We start from the raw sequence: 21,963 nt of genomic DNA, 5'->3' as shown, positions 1-21,963 counted from the left end.
ACAGTACCACTTCCAGGTTTTTCTGTGTATGTGGTACCGAGAAATCAAACCCAGGGCTTTGTGCATGTGAGGTGAGCACTCTACCACTAGGCTACACCCCTGGTTTTCTTTCTTCTTTTTATCCACAGGAATCATCTTTAGAAGAGTCCTTGTAACTACAAAGTAACAATTTAAGAGTGTGGAGAAATGTGGCATGAAAGCCTTTTTTTCTCTTTTAGTTCTAGCATGTCCCCTGCAGAACAGTCATCTGCAGGCTGTGTCTGTGTGTCAGGCAAAAATGAAAGCTGGGATAAGTTTGGCCCATTGCTTCTTGTAAAGGGATGTGTCTGAGTCTTCTCTCTGCCACCTGGTCAGAGGTTCTAGGAGAACCACAGGATCCTAGCTCTGATTACCAAGTGACAGGGCCCTAAGCCTGTGCTTTTCCTTGTGAAGTGTCTGTCTGTTTATCATCTACCTGTAGTTCCAAAGGTTTTTTTTTTTTTTTTCATGCTGTTGAGTTCTAGCTTTTGTGCTGTAAGCTTATTTCATTTTGCTAAGATGAAATTGCTCTCTACTGTCTTCTGAGGTTCTGGATATGTTGTGTTCTGCCAGTTCACTGTTGATAGAGCTTGCAGGGAATCATTGGTTGTCTTTGCCTTTCCCCTCACTTTAAGAGGAAGGATCCTGTCTGTAAATAAAGTATGCTAGTTAGCTAATCATTGTATTTGCTGGTACAATTCATCCTTTTTTAAAGTTTCATTTTAATTCTTGTATTCATTGGCTTATATTGTATTGTTTAAGGAGATATAAATACCAATACCTACCTTCACGTAATTAAAAAGGAAAGAAAGAACGAACTGCTGGCGGTTCATGCCTGTTATCACCTGTTATCTTAGGTAACTCAGGATATCTGAGGATTCAGGTTCAAAGTTATCCCCTGCAGAAAAGTCCATTAGACTCCCATCTCCAATGAGAAAAAAAATATTAGAAGTGGAGCTGTGGCTCAAGTAGTAAAGAGCCAGCTTTGAGCAAACAGGCCATGAGTTCAAGCCATAAGACCAGCACACACATATAAAAGCACACAATGAAGGAAGGGAGGCAGGCAGGCAGGCAGGCAGGCAGGCAAAAACACAGGCCAGGAATTTAGCCTAGTGGTAGAGTGCTTGACTAGCATGCATGAAGACCCGGGTTCAATTCCTGGGTACCACATACATAGAAAAAAGCCAGGGATAGTGCCGTGGCTCAAGTGGTAGAGCTCTAGCTTTGAGAAAGTCCAAGGATAGTGTCTAGGCCCTGAGTTCAAGGCCCAGGACTGGCAAAAAAAAAGAAAAAAAAAGAAAAGAAAAGGAATCATAAAGGAGTATCTTAAAGTCTGCCTTGTTTAATGTCCTCTTCTTACCTCGCTCTGAAAATTAATTTTAATGGGATTGTTGTGATATACATGAATTGTTATACTCTCTCCCTCCCCCCTCCTCTCTTTCTCCCTTTCCCCTCTTCTCTCTCTCCCTCCCCCCTCTCCCTCCCTCCTCTCTTTCCTCCCTATCTCTCTTTCCCTCCCCTCTCTCCTCTCCCTACCTCTCCTCCTTCCCCTGCCTCTCTTTCTCCTTGTCTCCCTCTGTCTTGATGGTCATGGGACTTGAACTCAGGGCCTGGATGTTGCCCCTGAGTTTTTTTTTTTTTTCTCTCTTTCAAAGCTCACTTAAGACACAGCGCCGCTCTTAGAGATGAGTCTCATGGACTTTCCTGCCCTGGCTGGCTTTAAATGGAGGTCATATCTCAGCCTCCTGAGTAGCTGGGATTACAATAGTGAGCCACTGATACCTGGATCTCTCTCTCCTTTTTTTGTGATAATTGTTGCTGTCTGTAGTCAGACATCTATTGATGCTATGTTCCCTGCATGCAGTTAATTTCTGTGAAAAGTAAAGACTATAGAAGCTATCAGGCACTTACAGCTTGATATACTGTAATTTATTTACACTCTTTTTCTTTGTTTTCTTCCTTCTTTCTTTCTTCTACCTTTTTCCTTTTTCTTCATTTTTTTTGGGGGGGGGAAGTGGTGGTATTGCTTGGGCTTGAACTTCGGGTGTGCTTTACCACTTGTGCCACAGCATCATTATAGCTTTTGGGTGGTTAATTGGAAAGAAATGTCTCATGCACTTTTCTGCCTGGGCTGTCTTCAGACCACAATCTTCAGATCTCAGCTTCCTGAGAAGCTAGGATTACAGGTGTTACCCTCTACAGCCCATCTATTTCCTCTTACTCAGGGCAATGTACTTACAACTTTATAGTGTGATGTGAGGCGTTTATCCCATCTTGAAATTAATTTTCAAGGAATTATAGAAGGTAAAGATTGAGTGACAGATGGTTGGGAAATATCTCCTTTATTACCTCATTACCAATTTTCTTGACACAATCCCAAACTTGCCATATGGAAAAAGTATTTCTTGCAATGCATTATGCACATCCTTTGAATAGTGTTTGTAGGATTTTTTTTTTCTGGACACTTTGGATAGAAGTGAAAACACTCTTTTTTTTTTTTTTTTTTTTGCCAGTCCTGGGCTTAAACTCAGGGTCTGAGCACTGTCCTTGGATTTTTCTCAAGGCTAGAACTCTACCACTTGAGCCTCAGCACCATTTCTGGCTTTTTCTAAGTATGTGGTACCAAGGAATCGAACCCAGGTCTTCGTGCATGGCAGGCAAGCACTCTACTACTAGACCAAACTCCCAGCCCGTGAAAACACTTTTTATTAAGAGAATTTCTAAAGAGAATATAGTGTTTCCTGGCATATGCTTGGCGTTTTCACCTGTGTTGAAACTGTCTTGGAAGAGATGCCACATAATGATTACTTACTTAGTGCATCTTAGTTTACTTATAAAATAAATGATGTCAGCCGTTGGCTCCCCTAAGCCCAAGACGATGACTTCCAATATTAACCTTCAAGTATTTCCCTAAAACAGTCTGACTAGTGATCACATTGGAGCTCAAAATATTCCTAAACCCTGCCCCTTAAATCAAATTAAAATTTAAGGAAAAGGAAAATTGTGTGTTCAGCATGTATGTTAGGCATTTTCTAAGCTCGAGATTTTTGTTTCTTGGTCTCAAGCCCCAAGAGAAAATATCAGCATTAAGAGTTCCATTGACTAAATCTTTTCATCTGGTAGCTGTACAAACCAGTTGTGGTCTCAGGTAAAATTCCAGTGAGCAGATTCTTTGGTTTCCTCCTGGGTTTGTGGAGTGTTCCTCAGCACACTAGTTCCTAATTACCTGTAAAGTGGAAGTCCATAATGAAGGCCCTTAGAATTTGCAAAAAGTGAAAGGCCATCTCTGCATTCAAGAAGCTTTCTCCGAAGCTGGGGGCAGAGCTATCCTTACCCCAGAAGATACAAGGCAGAAGATATCACCCCCAGGAGTTTGAATATTCAGAGATTCAGGACATAGGCCCAACTTGGAGATTAGCCTATGTGCTTGATCTTATTCAGCTTGTGTTTCATTGATCACCTTCTTTACCCAGTGTCTTTTGCTTGTCTGATTATACTTATGCAAACTCCAGTACTGGCTCTGATGTATCATGATCAGGAATGGCCGGGAATGTCTATGTCTGGAATGACCTAGAAAGATCTAATTGGTAGCTTCTGTCAATAGCCCTTGCTTTAATGGGAAATGAACCTGGAAAAACTCACAGGTCACAAGCCATCTAAGTGTTAACATTGTCAGCCTTCAGAGCTAGCAAAAAATTTAGTCACCATGCCAGGACTTTTAAGGAGGTTGCAACGTTCTTTGCATGAGTAACGTTAAAAGAAACGAGACTGTATAGCTGAACTTAGAATATAATTTCTGTGTCAACCCTGCAGCCCATCTGTCAAGGATTCCATTCTTTCTTGAGAGCTGGCACCTTAGGATTAGCTTATAGAAGCCATAGAGAAAGGCAAAGAAAAAAAAGTCAACCTTGGTTTTAAATATACATGTATTTTCTATAGACATAAAAGGCAATTGCTGAGACTGTGGAGCCATCTCCCCCAGTGATTTTGCCATATGAAGAAATAAAAATCCCAATAGTTCTGTGATCTACTTTATGACCACGAGACTGTGCCGGAAACAGGGAAGGGGATGTTGGACCAAGGCCTTCAGAGAGCTGCGTGCTGGCTGACCACACTGGTGGGTTACCTACAGATGCAACAAATCAAATCAGAACAAGATGTGATCTTACTGAGAAAGAATCCTTATAATATCAGGTTACCACTCCCCCCCGCCACCTCGCCAAAGCTCCCCAAAGCTTGCATAAAATCCCAAAGACCTGAAGTAGAATTCTTGAAGAGAGACTTTAAGGCCCCAAAGCAGGCTTTACCTTCTGTGTATCATATTCTATGTACACACTACAATTATGTCAGCGATTAAAAGCACTGTCATGCTGCATTATGGACTGTTTTTATGTTTGGGATTAGAGAACCCCCCCCCCCAACACACACCCTCTCTCAGGTTCCTTTTATGTCCTAAGGGCAAATCCTTTCTCTGGGGTCAGGAATGTAATAAGGTAGGTTTTCCTCTCTCTAGGGTATTGTGTCTCTCTTACTGGGTTTAAATTGATGCAGAAAACTCTTCTGAGCAAAAGACAGTATTTTCTTTGTGCAGGAGCCAGCAGTTGACTAACCTATGGGGAATTCTCTTGTGTTGAACATTTTAAAGGTACAGTTTGGGGAGGCTTGAGCTGTTCGCTAAGTCCCCTGGGGAGAGGGTGGCCATGGCCCTGAGAACAGAGGCCTTGTCTTTCATGTGGTCTTGACGAGATGAAAAAAAAAATATATTTATTTATTTATTTATTTTAGATATTGGCTCAGTGAAGAACTTCTAAGTTATGTTCAGGTTGCTCCTCTCCTATTCATAGCCATGCTTCCAGACTGCAAAGGCCGATTATTAATTGGGAAATGAATGCATTGGTATGGATGTAATTGAAAGGCATTTTACCATCAAAATGAAAATTTCTACAGGCTGTCTGTCAGAGGTTAACACATCCCTTCTGGCTATTGAACCCAAGCTGTAGGATCTAAAAATATCAGTTTGTTGTTTGAACTACAACATTTTTCTTAGATTTGAAATCTTCTGGACCGTAAGTTGCCACAGGTCAAAACTGCTGTTAACCAACGATAACTTATTTCACCTTTGTTCTGTTCTATTGCCTTTTGAATTTCAGAATTATCCCAAAGCCTGCAATCTTGGAATATGCTTAAAAGTGAGTGTGTGTGTGTGTGTGTGTGTGTGTGTGTGTGTGTATCTGAATATTACTTGTTCTGTTAATTTTCTGTTGCTATGATGAAAAACCTAAGGAAAGCCACTTCATGAAGAAAAAAAAGTATATGTGCCACATACTTTAAGATGATTTGGCAAACAAGCATGGCACTGGTTCTGGTCTCTCCTTACCTGCAATGCATATATCTTGGCAGGAGAGCTTGCTTACCTTCCTGCGTTCTTTCCCTTTCTTACAACGGCTATCAGGATTCAACCATGTTCTTTTACCCTAGTTCTCTAATTTAATCTAATATAATTACTTTCCAAATCTACCTCTAAACTTCATGGTCAGATTTAGTTTTCACCAGCTTAAATACACTGGCTTTAGGATTAAACCCCTCCAGGGAGTTGGGTCAGGGATGGAGTAGAGGAAAAGCCTATTCAAACCATCATAGATAGATAGATAGATAGATAAGATAGATAGATAGACAGACAGACAGACATTGATCCCATCTCATCTGTTTTTTCTCTTTTTTTTAAGAGGTACTGTGGTTTTGAACTTAGGACCTTGTACTTAACTTGTTAGGCAAATGGTCAACTACTTGAACCACATCCCCAAGCCCTTTTTATTTTGGTTTTAAATTTTCAGCTGGAGCCACATGATTTTTTTCCTGGAGCTCAGTCTTCCTATCTCAGTCACCTTTGTAGTTGAGATTACAGGTGTGTATCACTAACCCTCACCTGTAAAATTTAGGAAAAATCACCCTTTATAATGAGTCCTTCTGCTCTGTAATTCTGATAAATGGTCAGACTCCAGTTCCTGTGTATAGGAGAATCTTACCCTCAGGCCCTGACATTCTGTTGTGCCTTGAGCTCCTGGCACACTGCTGAATCAGTGTCTAAATATGAAGATAGGAAATCCCCCTGTGGAAGAGAAGGCATGGGGATGAATCAGTCAGGGAAGAACACTGGACAAGCAGGTCAGAGAGCAGAATTGACTTGAGCTGAAGCCCTGTGTGAGTGTGTGCAGCCTACATCCCAGCTCTTTGCAGACAGAAGAAAAGAGAAAATAAGCAAGAGCCATCTTGACCATCTTGCTAGTGGCTGTCTTCCCATGGTTCAGTGCAGTTGATTGGCATCAACCAGGCTATTGACCCATCATGGATCTCAGGGCCTAGGAACCATCGGCTCAGAACCGGAGGCTCACCCCAGCCCATTCCTAAACAGCACATTGTTTTGGTATTGTGTTGGGACTGGTGTTTTCTGCCAGATGAAACACATTGATGTTCTTTTTGCCCTTAATTTATTTTTATTAGCATATATTACTTGTCCAAGGGGGATTTCATGGTGACATTTGCACACATCATTAATCTCACCCCTGCTTCCTGAAGCATTGTCAACATGTTTCAGTGGTCTATTTTCATGTGTTTATTATATTCATCCTCACTCATGCTGTTGTAGTCACATACTAGCTGGTATTCCCCCTCCCTACCTGAGCCCATTTTACTTTTCCTGCCATTTCTTTTTCAGTGAATATTAATTGTATCAAGATTGTATTTCATGTTTTGTACCTATTTGAGATAAAAACCATAAACAGTATGCTTTTACATTAAGTATCTAGACAAGATAATGTGGACCAAACTGGAAGCATCAATTAGCTTCTTTCTGGTTTGACTTTGTAAATGCAATCACTATTTTCTCTGCAGGTTTATGAATCTTTAGCCTGTTAGTGTGAGGTGGTGTCACACTGTGAACACACTGGCACTATGCAGTGCAGAGATCATCAGCAAAGCCATGTACACTTCAAATGTGCGTGCAAGACTTGAGTGAAAACTCCTTTACAAGTTGAATGTTCACATACTATATACTGACTAAATATGCCTACTAAAATGTGTTTACAAAAACAAGTCTTATGGAATCAGACCTCAAAAGACAAACATACTATGAGGAATACATAAGCTCTTCTTAAGGTATAAAAGTTTTACTTTGGGTTGAAGGAGGTAGAAGGCAAAAGGAGAGGCAGCAGAAAAGCCACTTTTGAGAAAAGCTACCCTCCCCCAGGGAAGACTTTACCCCCCAAAAGACCAGTGGGTACTTAGCATCTGCCCTTTTAGGTCCCATTTGAAAGAACCCAGGCCATTTTGAATGTGTGCAGTCAAGCACACACACACACACACACACACACACACACACACACACACACACACACACAGACTAGCATGCTTTATTTGTTTTTTAAATCTCCACAAAATTTCCACCTGTGTTTTTATAGAAAGGGACTTCTTCTTCCTTTATTTCTCCAGAGGGAACTCTATGGCCTACCTTATTTCCTGATTTCTCTCTACAAACATTTTAGTCATGGTAGGGGGCAAAATTTCCCTGACATTAATGAGATTTCCACACATAGATTAGAGAGGAAGCAACTCGCCCTTCCGTTTTCTGTTACTCAAGAGCCTTGCACTGAGGGAAAAAAAAAATCTCAGTGTAACACTCGATCTTCAAGGATAATAGCGCCTGGAAAGACAAAATTCCAGTGTGGCTTAATAGCAAGTAGTTTAGTGTCTCTCCCCCTTCCCTCCCCCATTCTATACCCTCCCCTCTCCTTTATGGAATTCTTTCAAGTGAAATTTACTGTTAAACATTTGATCATTACCTTTCTCTGACCAGTTGGGACAGAATCCTAAAATGGTTATGACTTCAATGACACAGCCTTAACACCAAAGTTGGGTCACCATTCTCATGATGCCTAGGGATGAAGTTGGGGTGTAAAGTGTGAGTGCTGTGGGGAGGGTGGGGTCCTTTCATTTGCAATGACGAGGAGCCAGCTAAGACAACTGCATCTTTTATATAGTGTGGATTAGAAAGGAAGGTTCTCTTGGGGGAACCTTAACTTTTCTAGGATTTGGGGGTACATAGAGTAATGGGGGACTTGCCTCCATTTCCTATGGCTTCTGGTTCTCTGATCCCAAATCTAAGGTGAACTCAAATGGGAAGTAGATTGAGATGTAGGATTATATTGGCTTCAAACTTGGTATTCCCAGAAGTACATTTCTAATATCATAATTATCCAATAAGTATGAATTGAATTTCTACTACATGCAGTCTTTGAAGAATGCATCAGTAAGACTAATGAAAATCTCTTTAATTTGGGTTAGGGGTAGACTGACAGAAAGTAATAAACCTTTGTAAATACTGTATAACGTGTGAGAAGTCATGAGTGCTGGGGGAGGGGGGGTAAGGAGTGTCAATAAGGGGGTGGTATTTAATGACAACAAGCCAGGTGCCAGTGGCTCGCACCTGTAATCCTAGCTACTCAGAAAGCTAAGATCTGTGGGTCGCCATTTGAATCCAGCTCAGGTAGAAAAGTCTTTGAGACTCTTACCTCCAATTAAGCCATACATAGAACTGTGACTCAAGTCAGAGCGTCTTGAGTAGAAAAGATAAAAGACATTGTCCAGGCCATGAGTTCCAGTGCTGGATGCTGGGGGAGGGGGGTGGGAGGCAGGGTCAAGGGAGAGAAGAGGACATTGGGTGATAGAATTGGTAGCCCATCCTGGTATGGTTCTGGTACGTTGGCTGGTGTTGAGTGCCCTCTCGGTCTTCTTGGCCCTCAAGGTCCCTGCTTAGCCCTCCACCTGCCTCCTTGCTATTGGCCAGACATCTCCACACTCCCATCAGGCACACTCCACTGGACGTTGCCACATCTTGTGTTCTCTTTGGATCTTCTCCCTCCATTTCGAATGGAATCCAGACACCCCATTATGAAGCCTTCCCTTCTCTCTTCTCTCTTGGTGCTGTGGGGTTTGAAGTCAGGGCTGTGTGCTTCCTCAGCCGGTATTATACCCTTGAACCATCCCTGGCTTTTGTCTGATTACTTTAGAAATGGAGTCTAAGGGATTTGTCTACCCAGGCTGGTCTTAAATTCCTATCTTCTACATCTCAGTCACCTGAGTAGCTAGGATGCAAGGTGTGAGCCATCAGTGCTTGTGTTTTTTCATTCTTTTTTGGAAAATTTATATTTTCTTATTAATACTTGTATTAGTATTCATCCTATTGTATTTTAATCACCTTCATTCTTTTTTGGAAAATTTATGTTTTCTTATTAATATTTGTATTAGTATTCATCCTATTGTATTTTAATCACCTTCTACTGAGCCTATTACAGAATGGGTCATCTTCTCAGACATAGTACCGGTATCATATTCATATTTGTCTTGCTCGGAATACACAAACACAAATAGTCCCTCCAGCCTAATGTGAGTTGTGCCCATCCTATAAATTGTCTGCTTTCTACTCACAGGATGAAGAAAAATCCATTTTACTTCGGGAGCCACATTTGTGTCCCCTTTTGCCTAGGGATCAGATGCTATTTTGCTTTTAGTCTTTCAGCAGTCAAGGCTTTCAGTGTTTTGGGCTAGCCGGCCTGGAAGTTAACCCTGCTGCATGGTGACCAGCTGGGTGTGGCACAGGTGTCTTGAAGCTTCCTTCCCTTCCTTATTTGGTGAGGCAGATCTGAACAGCCCTGGGCATTGCGAAGGAAGGATCCAGGGTCTGCTCACCCTGGCAGCTCACATGGGGATGGCAGGGCTGAGGTGTGTGTGGCAGGAGGGCTCGTTTGCAGACAGTGCGCCCGCCTGCATTTCTGCCAGCCAGTCTTGGATGGAATCCAGTAGATGTGTCGTCTTCTGTCTCGCCTCTTCTTTGCTTTTTCGCACAGTAACTGCCCTAAGTAAGTTTGGAGTTAATTGTGAATAAATGAGTCAGCTCCACAGGCAGAATGGGCAGATTTCCAAATGGATAATTTTGCCTGCTTGACTGCCGCTTTCCTTTCTTTGAGTCATGCTCACCAGCACTCTTGGCCCTCCTCTTTGCACTCCCCAGGCTCATGTGTATGCAGACACACACACACACAGACACACACAGACAGACACACACACACACCCGCTCCCGCCTCTGCTGCTGGAGGAGGGCTCTCCCAGACCTCCTCTTCCAGCCCCACATTTAGGACTGAGATCAGTAGGAAGTTTGGAATTATAGCTCAGAAATAACTTTAAAAAAAAAAAAAGATTGGTCATGGTACTTGAACTCAGTGTCTGTCCTTGATTAAGCTCTTTTTCTGGAGACTAGCACTCTATCACTTTGAGTCATAGCACCACTTCCTGTTTAAGAGATAAAACTTAAGAGATGGACTTTCTTGCCAGGTTGACTTTGAACTGTCATCCTCAGATGTCAACCTCCTGACTAGCTAAGATTACAGGCATAAGCCACCAGCGCCTGACTGGAAATAACATTTTTACCTCCTTTCTTCAAAGAAAACAAAAAAGAAATCTTTACTCAAGAGGCTGAGATCTGAGGGTCGTAATTCGAAGCCAGCCCAGGCAGGAATGTCTGTGAGACTCTTTGTATCTCCAGTTGACCACCAGAAAACCAGAAGTGGTCCTATGGCTCAAGGTGGTAGAGTGCTAGCTAGCTCTGAGTGAAAAGTTTAGGGACAGCACCCAGGTCCCGAGTTCAAGACCTGCAAGCAATAAAAAACTTATTTTTTTTTTTTTACTTTTTTCCAGACAGTAAAATTAGATTAACCAGATTGATTAAAATCTGAATATATTTTCCTAGACTTGTGAGTTTTTTTGACAAGTATTTTAGTTATCCAAGTTAGGTTACCAAAATATGGAAATTAACTGGGTGTCCGTGGTTCATGCTTGTAATCCTAGCTACTCAGGAAGCTGAGACCTGAGCATCACAGTTTGAAGCCAGAATGAAAGTCTGTGAGACTCTTTATTTTCAGTTAACTAGCAAAAAAGCCTGAAGCGGAAGTCTGATTTAAGTGGCAAAGCTCCAGCCTTGAGGGAAAAAAAGCTAAGAGTCTCCAAGCCTTGAGTTCAAGTCCGAGAACTGGCACAAAAAGAATTTGGCCATGTGGAAAGAATATGCTTTCTTTTAATAGAGCTGAGAAGACAGGGATTGCTTAAGAAGGCTTAGTTTTCCATTCACTTTTGAAAATGGAATTTTTTTATAATCACACTCCATTCTGGCCTTCTTCATAGAGCGATGCTTTTGTGTGACTATATGGATTACTATAACACTTCAGAGTAATTCCTGTGTCCTTTAGGTAAAGGAACATTCAATTTTTTTTCCATTTCCAAAAGGAAACTTAAAAAAAAAAAGCCCTTTCTAGGCTTTGGGCTAGTCTGTGTATGTGTCTGTGTACATTAAACACCTTAAAATTAAAAATCCAACATGAGTTATTATAAATATAATACCTATCCAACTAATAATTACCTATCCAACTTGACTTTCAAACTTTAAAAAACAAAACAAAGTAAGCCTTACTTTGACAGTGGACTGAAGAGAGAATTGGATGTACAGACACAGCAATGGAAAAGCTCTTGTTTTCTGTGGAAGGAATCTGTGGAGCAGTTCTCCATTCACTTTCCTGGCCAGAGGTCCAGGCCCATGAGGCCGGGGGATTTCAGTGCTCTGGGACATAGCCCTGCTTCTGACACCTTAACCTTGGCAATGTATGCAGTGGCAGGGGCTGACGATGCTTTCTAGCAGCCTGGGCCACACGGAGAAGCTGGATACAGAAAGAAGAGTATAGAAGAGGCTGCCTTTGAGGTCTGGCTTGCTTGATCCCCTGGACTTTGTGTCTGTCTCAGTGTAGGAGGTTTTGTGGGCCAGGCAGATGTTCCACAGGCTGAACTCAGTTCAGAAACTTGAGAGGCTGGTCATGTCTGCTGGATTTTATTCACTGCAATCAGTTTTCTATTCATTTTCATGACCATGTGTGTCTGGTATAGTATTCATTTCCTTCTTATTTCTAGAAATTCCCTAGCACTATTGGATCCTTTTATCCTTTTTTTTGCTTAACACTGTGTGTGTGTGTGTGTGTGTGTGTGTGTGTGTGTGTGTGTGTGTGTGTGTGTGTGTGTATGAGTGTTGGTAATAGGGCTTGGACTTGCCATCTCACTGGCTCAGCTGTCTCACAGCTGGTGCTCTACCACTCAAGCCATGCCTTCAGTCCGGCCTTTTGCTGCTTAGTTGGAAATAAGAATCTCTAGGACTTTTCTAACCAAGCTGGCTTTGAACATGATTTTCATATCTCAGCCTCTTAAATAGCTAAGATGATAGGTGTGAGCCACGAGTTCCTGGCAGTACTGGACTTTTTTTTTTTCCGGTTCTGGGGCTAGGATTTAAGGCCTGGGCTCTGTCCTTGAGCTTTCTCAAGACAAGTGCTCTACCAATTGAACCACAGCACCACTTCCCGCTTTTTTCTAGGTACGTGGTATCAAGGAATCGAGTGCATGCTAGACAAGCACTCTACCACTAGGCCAAACTCACGGCCCCCCACACCTGGACATTTTTTGAGTGGCTCCACTTACTTAGTATGTTGTCAAGGTTCACACCTGTGTTAACATGTTTAATACATTGTTCTTTCTTATAAGCATATTTTGTACCTAGGAATGATGAAGGATTTTATGACTGACTTACTGCGGTGAGGTTGAGTCACATGGGGTTTCAAGTCAGTTGTTCGAGTCTGGCCCCTTCATTTAAAGCTGCCAATTAGAATAGTTTGCTTCACTCAAGATCTTTGCCTTGTTCACATGTAAAAGGAAATAATTGTTGCATTTTTGTGTCTAGAGATGGGAATCAATTCAGATATACATTTCAAACCTAGATGCATTCTGCTGTTTTTTTTAATTTTGTTTTTTTTTTAAATCTTGCCCTAATTCTTAATGTTCACAAATCACAAATAGAAATTTGTTTTACTTTTCAATGGAAAGGTGAAAAAAGAGAAGTCTATTTCATATGCCCCAGATCTTAAGTCCTTTTGAGGATTTTCTGTGTTGACTTTATACTCATGTCACAAAATAAATATGTGTCGGTATTTTTTTATTAAGTGGCTGAATTGAAACCCTCTGTGGAGTGTTTACGAAGATCCAACCACAGGCAGCAGTGAGAGCCTTGCAAATAATCTGTGAGGAAGATTGATGGGTGCCATCAAGACAATTTAAATTATTTTATTTATCTAAAATTAAAGTGCATATGGAGATAGAATGCCTATTTCTGCCTGATAGCTTGTGGTTCGTGCCTATTTATTTATTTTTCTAGTGTGGCTGAGGGAAGGAAGCCTTCGGGAATTTAATCACGACATGTCCCTAAATATAACACGTCATGACTGTTGTAAAACTTTCCAGAAATGTTGTTTTTTATCGAATAATGCGCAGCATGTGCAAGAATAAGCCTGTGTTGTATGTAAAGTAAGGAATGCTATGTTCTTTTCCTCTTTCTGTGTTTGTCTGCTTTCTGTCTATTTGTCTTTCTCTAAGACAGGTGTAGGTAGTACATCTCAATCTCTGCTCCAAATCAGTTTTAATGTACATTGAACGTTAATAGATTCTAAATCATATTTTCCCATTCTCCTCCTCTGTATCTCTGGACTTGTCAGTAAGGAGATGCAATAGGTTGATAAAGCCAAGAAACATATTGAAAATTGAGTTTTCTTTTAAATGGTTTGTTTCAACAATATAAAATAAATAGTTTCCTCATGTCTCGTGCCCAAATAGAAGACTTTCCTGCCATATCCCTTTTCCATCACACCCTTCATAGAGCCAGTGAGCAGGTCCTAAAAATGGGGCCCATTCCTCCCTTCCCCCCTTTACAAGCTAGTGTGGAGACAGGCCCTGGATTTATAACATATTAAGAATTTGGCGCTTGCCATTCTTAAAAGGAAACAGTCCTCTTCCATTCTTTCCTTAACAATCTTACCATTATATCCACTGGTGGCTTGTTGGCCCATCAGATATTCAGAAATGTTGCGAAGGCCTGAACCCATTTCTTAAAGGATTTTGTTTGCTTGCGCCGGTTTTGGGGCTTGAACTCAGGGCCTAGAACTCCTTTCTTTTCTTTTTTTTTTTTTTTTGGTCATGGTCTGGATGTTGTCACTGAGCTCTTCAGCTCAAGGCTAGCTCTCTACCACTTGAGCCACAGCATCATTTCTGATTTTCTAGCAGTTAAATATGAGTCTCATAGACTTTCATGCCTGGGCTGGCTTTGAACTGCGATCCTCAGATCTTAGCCTCCTGAGTAGCTAGGATTACAGGTGTGAGTCCAGCTAAAGCCTTGCACTCTTGGCTTTTTTACTCCAAGATGGCGTTCAACCATTTGATTGACTCCTCCACTTGTGGCCTTTTTGCTGATTAAGTAGAGGTAAGAATCTGTCTGGTTTGTCTGCCTGGGTCGCTCTGAACCGTGATAATTTTGGGATCCTAGCCTTCAGAAGAGCTAGGATTACAGACTTGAGCAAAGGTGTCTGGCCCTTGCTGTTTCTGTGTGTTTAGTGGTATGCTTCTTGTGAGAGCGGGAAGAAATCTCCAGTTTTGATGTTGGAATAAGTGAGCTGACTGTGGAGCAGTTCTGTAGTCTGTCTGTGGGTTTGCAAGCGTCCGCCCCTCTCCCCCTCAGGCAGAGTGGGAATGGGGATGTCACATCTCCTGCATGAGTCTGAGCCAGGCCCCACTGCTCACAGTCACCTAGATGGAAGCCACTTAGCCGTCTTAGAGCAGTGGGCTGACTCAGTGGGCGTCTAGGCAAGAGAAAAGAAGGTGGAAAGCTCGCAGAAGTACACCCTCAAGCCTCGTGAACTGCTTGAATAGCTGCTTTATTTAGAGCCCCGTGAGCATTGAGCCTTGCCGGGCCCCTTGCATGCGTTTCATTTGAAGGGTTAGGAAAACTGCCCGTGCTGAGCTCATGGGGGGAAGAAATAACAGCACAAGAAGAAAGAACCCTGATTAGCTCAGTGTAGTCCATTGTAGGCTTCCATTCTGCTTCGAGAGAAAGAAAAGCTTCACTTTGCCTCTGCCTACCCTACTCCAGACCTTCACTGACAATCAGGGCTGGACATTCCAAAGAGAAATCTGACACACAGAGGCACCTTCCCCTGTCGGATGGAATTGTTGTGCAGTTGGCATCCACCATTGTAATTTGCATCATCTATCTCTTTCTGGCTCTTGGGCCTCTGGCAAATCGTACGCCTTTGTTTTGGATTTGTTTAGAATTTAATCATGCCTTATTTTCTCTCCAATTAAATTATTTATATATTTGATGAACGCCACCGTTATGAAGTTAAGTTTCCAATGAAACCACAAATAAACTCATGTCAATCGAATTTCAAGTAAGGCTCAGTAGAGTTTATTGAGTGAGTATTCTTCGTAGCTACCGGGGGATCTGGTGAGAAGCGTATATATTTTATCTAATTCTAGAACAGTGGTTCAGGTGAAGAGGTGGGTCCAGGCTAATAGCCTTTTCCTATGTTCAACTCACTTTTATAAGTCTAGAATTCTGATGATTTTATCCTGTTCTCTGGCATTACCAAATGCATCCATCTAATTTTACTTTACATCTGGGAAACAAACCTGATAATTGCTAATAAAAGAAGAAAACTTAGAAATAAACCATCTGCTTTGGGGGTGAGCAAATTTCCAGCCTATATGCTGTATCCAGCCCAGTCCTTTTTTGTTTTTGTTTTTGTTAAGTCTTTGGGACTTGAACTCAGTACCTGATGCTTTCGCTCATGGGTTAGTGCTTTACCAACTGAGCCACATGCCTCCATCCCACAGTCCTTCTTTACGTGGAGCTGAGAATCATCTTGAAGCTGTTAACAGACTGAAAAGATTTCTTCAGGAATAACTCATGATAGAAAAGTTTCTTATCATACTACATGTGTCCCCATACCAGGTCATTTATATAGTCTCTGCAGAGATTCCTTATTTTTGAAATATTTACTTTTGCAGAAAAAAATGGCATATCCTTGATTTCACTTTACATTCATAATTTTGCTGGTGAGAAAAAGCTCATTGAGGTGAACCACTGTACTGCTCATCAGAAAGTGGCCTGGGACACCCTCTCCCTCCCGGAGGCTGCCCCTCCCCTCCAGGCTGCTCCTCTCCCAGCTCCCTTAACAGCCAATGAAATTTCTTAAAGGACAGTAACTATTTAAAACACATAGATGAGAGTTTAGGATTCCCTAAGAGTTTTAATTTCACTGAAAATCTAGTTCTTGGAAAAACTTTAAGCATAAGATTTCTTTTTGACTATGTAAATAATCAGGGGGCCAAGAAGGTATAGTATACTCAGCTCTTTGTGTGTGGTAGGACTAGGACTTGAACTCTAGGCCTTGTATGGTCACTTGGCTTGCTTTTTTCTTCTCTCAAAATTGGTGCTCTGCCACTTGAGCCAAGAGTCCCACTTCTGGTATTTTGCTGGTTAATTGGAGATAAGAGTCTCATAGACTTTCTTTCTTTGGCTGGCTTCAAACTGTGACCTTCAGAGCTAGAATTATACCCATGAGTTGGGTTCCACAACTAGTTACATTATATTCTTTTTTTTTTTTTTTGCCAGTCCTGGGCTTGAGCTCAGGGCCTGAGCACTGTCCTTGGACTTTCTCAAGGCTAGAGCTCTACCACTTGAGCCTCAGCACCACTTCCGGCTTTTTTCTATGTATGTGGTACCGAGGAATCGAACCCGGGTCTTCATGCATGCTAGGCAAGCACTTTAACCACTAGGCCAAACTCCCGGCCCCTTACATTATATTCTTAATCCTAAAACACCAGATAAAATTAAGTTGCATTAAGATAAACAATAGCATAGAGTGTAATTTCTTTTTCCCAGTAAAAATGTACTTCATCACATCAAATTAGCTCAGCAAATATTTACTAAGTATCTGCAAAGAACATACCTCCATTGTCAAGGTGTTTTCCCTGGCACTGATTATTCCTGCTTCCCATTTTAATTTTTCTTTCCTTCCTCCTCCATCACTGTCTGGTTTTTCTCTGTCCTACCTTCCTTCCTTCCTCCCTCTTCCCTCCCTCCCTCCCTTCCTCACTCCCTCCTTTCCTCCTTCCCTCCCTCCCTCCTTTCCTCCCTCCTTTCTGATTCCTTCCTTTTCTTCTTGATCCCTTTTCCCTACATCCTTCCTTTCCTCCCTCCTTTTCATTCTCCCTCTCTCCCTTCTCATTTTATCTTTCTCTGTATTCCTTCCATCTTCCCTCGTTCCCTCCTTCTCTCCTTCCCTCCTTTTTTTGCTTTCTGTGTTTTATTTTAAGGAGCAGAATTATTTACTTCCAGTAGCCTGTATAAAGGAATCAGGAGCAATTTGAGGTTTTGTGCCATCAGTCATATTTCTCCTGGGATGGAGAATCCTTAGACTTGTAGGCCTCACGTGGCCTTGGACTCAAGGCTGGACCCCCAACACACATCTGGCACAGCCCTAGGTAACAGGACGTGTACAGGATGTTCTGAAAGCAGAAAGTGAAGAACCCGCCCTGCCATGCTGTCCATAGTTGGGGGCATTGTGTATCATGGGCTCTGATTCTGGGACAATCAGCTTTGAACCCCGTCCTTTGCTTGGCCTGGAGTGGCTGTCTGGGTGATGTGTGTGAGAGTAGTCCTTGTCATTCTCAGGTCCCCTGGGCCTGGTGGTGGCCCTGTGTGCTGTAATACTGCAGCTTTTCTTTCTCCATAGAGTTGTGAGCAAGTGGAGATAGAATAACAATTCCTCTTCCCTGCCTTTATCTATCTTTTGAGTTCCAGAAGTCGCACGGAAAAAGTTTGTTAATTTTTGGTAAACTTTTTGTTCCCTAGACCAACTGCTTTGCTCCATCTAGTGGAGTAACTGGGAAATGGTCTGTTTAACAGTAGAGTTTTGCCCTGGTGTTGCTACTGGAGAGCTTGCCAGCCCAGGCCACTATCAAGTAATGGCATAGGTCCCTATTACAGAATGAATGGAGCCCACAGAAACTTTTTTAAATTATTGGGTGACATTTAAGGGGACCTCTCTCAGTGTATATCTCAGAAATTGTTTCTAATGGTCTTAAGGCTTCACATCAAATGCGGGAGGATGAGAAAACATAAATAAGGTAGCATTACTCCTCGGCCATCTAAAGCCTCATTGTCAGGCCCCTCCTGACAGCACTCCTTTCCTCTGATGGGCTTTTCCTGTCTCAGTTGTTTAGGGGGCCACTTGATATTTTCATGTAAGGAACCGGCTAGGAAGTGACACCCCAATCTTGAATAGGTGAAGAATTCAGGAACCCTCCCTGACTTTTGTGACTACTTGAGGCTTGAACTCAAGATCTCACACTCTTGCTTCACTTTTTCACTCAAGACTGGGACTCTACCACTTGAGCCATAGCTCTACTTGCAGCTTTTTGGTAATTAATTGGGCATAAGAGTCTCATGGACTTTTCTGCCTGTGCCATGAACCCTGAGTCTCGGCCTCTTGAGTAGCTGGGATTATAGGTGTGAGCCACTGGGGCCTAGCTGGTAAAATCTTTCTGAAGAAGAAACCTGCCGTGAACTTGAACTCAAGGGTAGTCTGAAAGTGCATTTGGTTTCCTTGCTGCTTGTTTTGGAATTGTGCAAGTGAGTGCATACGCACACATGACCCACTTTCCAAAATGGAGACCATGTCTATTATTCTCTGATCTTGATGCTCTTTTGGAAGATGAAATTCAACAGACATATGGATGAGGTTGGTCACAAAATCTGGATTTGGACTTAATTCCATCCAGTAGTCTCCTTTCTGGCTAGGACACATGGCATATTCATGTTTCTGCGGCTTAGAAAACTGACTGGCTGGGGTTTTTGAAACCCTGGGGTTTGGTGAGGTCCTTAGTGCAGTCTTCAGGAGTGGAGCACATTCTGAAGTCTCTTCTGTTGTCTCTCTTCCCCCCACCCTAGCATATCAATAATGACCACATTCACGGAGAGAAGAAGGAGTTTGTATGCCGCTGGCTTGATTGCTCCAGGGAACAGAAGCCTTTCAAAGCCCAGTACATGCTGGTGGTGCATATGAGAAGACACACGGGAGAGAAGCCTCACAAATGCACTGTGAGTACATGTATTCCTGCCCCATTTTCCTGCCTTGGGTCCTTCTTCATCCTGTGTGAGTTCTGTGCAGCAGAGGACAGGTGTGGTTGGGAGTGACAGAGTGATTTATGGATAAATGTCTTATGTTTTGAGCTACCTGGCTAGACAGGGCAGCTAGTCGAATGTTGAGCAGGCAGAAGGCCTCTGGCTGTGGAGTAGAGCTCACCCCACCAGGCCAACAGTTCATCTTTTGTAGGAAGCCTCCAGTGGTAGCTTTTTAAGAAGCCAATCCCTGGACAAATTGAGAATCCCTAGTGTTTTTTTTGTTTTGTTTTTCTTTTTCTACGCCACAATCTAGTAATTCACCTGAGTTTCAAAACTTGTCTTTAAGTAGTTGTACAAAAGAGTTTCAGTTCAACAAGTCAGATTCTGAGTCGAATGCATCTTGAACATTTTCACCTCTTCCTTCACTCTCCCCATCTCTCCTAACCTCACCTTCAAGTCTCCTGGTTCCATTTTCACATCTATGTATTAAATAATATGACGGTATTCACCCACCCTTCCTCTCTCCCATGGCCTCCTCTCTCCACTCTTAGTGCAAGTTTCAGCATCCTGGTGTTCATTGTGTTAAACTAAGTTTGTTGTTTGTAGGAGTTATACCATTGCACTATTCCCCTGCATGTACCATACTTTAATCAAAAAAACATCGAATCTGAAATGTTCTCAAGTCTGATGTTTTCTGATACTGCCCAGTTTTTCGGGTTTACCACCTTGCTGCATTACCCAGTTCCCAGGGCAGATTGGTAGATCAGAGGGCGGAGGAGTGCACTGGGGCTGCCTGAGGCTGAGCTTTCTCCCACCAAGGTACAAGGTCCCTGCCAGGCCTTGGGTACAGCTCGGCCCTGGTGCTTTCCTTCTTGAAGACCTTTTTCAAACTCGATCAGTTCCCTGGCTTTGTAGGGACACAAAGCTGAATTAATGAACTTGGTGCTGCATCTGAAATGAGTGGCAATTGGAGAAGATGAATGAGCAGATAATGGAACCCATTGTTCATACTAGGGGTGGAGGGTAGAGGTTATTTATTTATTTTTAGACTACAAAACCTTCCAGAGTTTCACAAGCACTGGAAATACTTTCTCTTGAATTGCCTGGAGTCCCTGTCCAGATCCCAGTGCTTGCAAAGTGAAGCGGACTTTTTGTGTTGTGGCTTTGAAAAGCTTCTAATCCTTGAAAAGTTAGGTTTTGTCCACATTGATGAAAGTGGAAAGTTTGTGTATGGGGCAGGCGAGGTGCTTAAGGCCTCAGCTCCAAGTTGTAATAGCCTGGCTTTAATCCAGATTTACCTGTTGCTCTTAGTTTGAAGGTTGCACAAAGGCCTACTCGAGACTAGAAAACTTGAAAACACACTTGAGATCTCACACTGGAGAGAAACCATATGTCTGTGAACACGAAGGTTGCAATAAAGCTTTCTCCAATGCCTCGGACCGAGCCAAGCACCAGAACAGAACACATTCTAATGAGGTAAGCTATCTCTGCAGGCCCAGAGCAAGTGGGCCATAGGAGTATGGGACCACCGGCCTGTTCTGTTTGTTTTTCTCTTGGCTGTTTCCAGCCCGTGTGGGCTCTGAGGGGAGTTTGATCCTGCAGGTGAAGGCGACTGCCTCAGAAGTAAGGCTGAAAATGGAGGATAAATCTAATTAAATGGGAATTTCAGAAACCCCTGGTGAACCTGGTTTCCTATTGCTTGATACTGCCACCTAGTGGCCAGAGAGTAGGTACTCTTGGATTTCCATCACTTGGCTCTGCCAAGAATAATATGAATGAAAACAAATGATGGGACTCTGAGCTTCTTAATTTAGAAACAACACCTTCACAGGTGAACATACTAAAATAACACTCTTTATGTGTGTTGCTTCTTGGACTTGAAGTTACGATCTTGTGCTTTCACTTGGCTTTCCCACTCAAGGATGGTACTCTAACCACCTGAGCCACAGTGCCATTTCTGGTTTTCCTTCCTGGTTAATTGGAGACAAGGGTCTCACAGACTTTCCTGCTTTCCCTGACTTTGAACTGCAGCCTTCATATTTCAGCCTCCTGAGATGAGAGGTGTGAGTCACTGGTACCCAGCTAAACAGAGTGCTTTAAATTGCTTTCTCCACATGATATTTTCAGATACACTGTATGTAAGAGTGCACTTTTTCTGAACAACCAGCAGTGGCTTAAAAAATAAAAAGGCAGACATTCTAAACGCTGATAGCTTCCGTTAGCACAAAAGTGATTCTTCCAGGAACTTCAGGAAAAAAAAAATATATAGTGAGTAGGTAGTGGATGGTTTATGTGGTAGGGCTGCTATTTTCCATTGTCTCCCTTCCTTCCAGACTATAGAGATGCTCAAAACTGACAATGATTCCAGATCCATTTTGCTTAAGTTTCGTTGTACGTTTCTGTCTGTAGACCTCCCGCGTCTCCATGGAGATTTAGCTCAAAAGCTTGCTCCTCTGCAGACCTCTGGACTAAAGGCAGAAGTGTGGGAACAAGACTCCCTCCCGGCATTCAGGGTCGCTGGTTAGAGTCTTTGGCATAGCACGCAGTCCAGCCCTGCAGAGAACCATTACCATGTGACTTGCCATGGGGGAGGGAAGGAGCTGTTTGGACACAGATCTGGGTGTGGTTCCTATGATCTCAGTCCATCTTGAGTTTGCAGATTTTCAGGACTGGGGGGGTGGGGGGAAAGCATCTGGAAGAAAGCAAACAAGCCATCCTCCCCAAGGACCATCTGGCTTTTAACAGCTTCACCCCAAGTTTTCTCCTTGCTGAACTGCTAGAGCAAAATCACTTCTAATCCGAGCTACTCAGGAGGCTGAGATCTGTCCAAGACTCGCAGTGCAAGG

General features: G+C 42.6%; 1 protein-coding gene across 1 annotated transcript in view; it reads left to right on the top strand.

The window, feature by feature from the left end:
* Gli3 (GLI family zinc finger 3) overlaps positions 1-21,963 on the top strand; it is a 96,377-nt gene that overhangs the window by 62,197 nt on the left and 12,217 nt on the right. The window contains exons 9-10 of the mRNA XM_090333217.1: positions 18,944-19,093; positions 20,429-20,593. Coding sequence (XP_090189343.1) covers positions 18,944-19,093; positions 20,429-20,593 — 315 coding nt within the window. The remainder of the gene's footprint in view (positions 1-18,943; positions 19,094-20,428; positions 20,594-21,963) is intronic.

Source organism: Megascapheus bottae, chromosome 5 (assembly GCF_031878675.1).
Source record: "Megascapheus bottae isolate mThoBot1 chromosome 5, mThoBot2.hap1, whole genome shotgun sequence".
Taxonomy (NCBI): Eukaryota; Metazoa; Chordata; class Mammalia; order Rodentia; family Geomyidae; genus Megascapheus; species Megascapheus bottae.
Note: the sequence above shows the minus strand (reverse complement) of the source record. Positions and strands in the feature narration are given on the sequence as shown.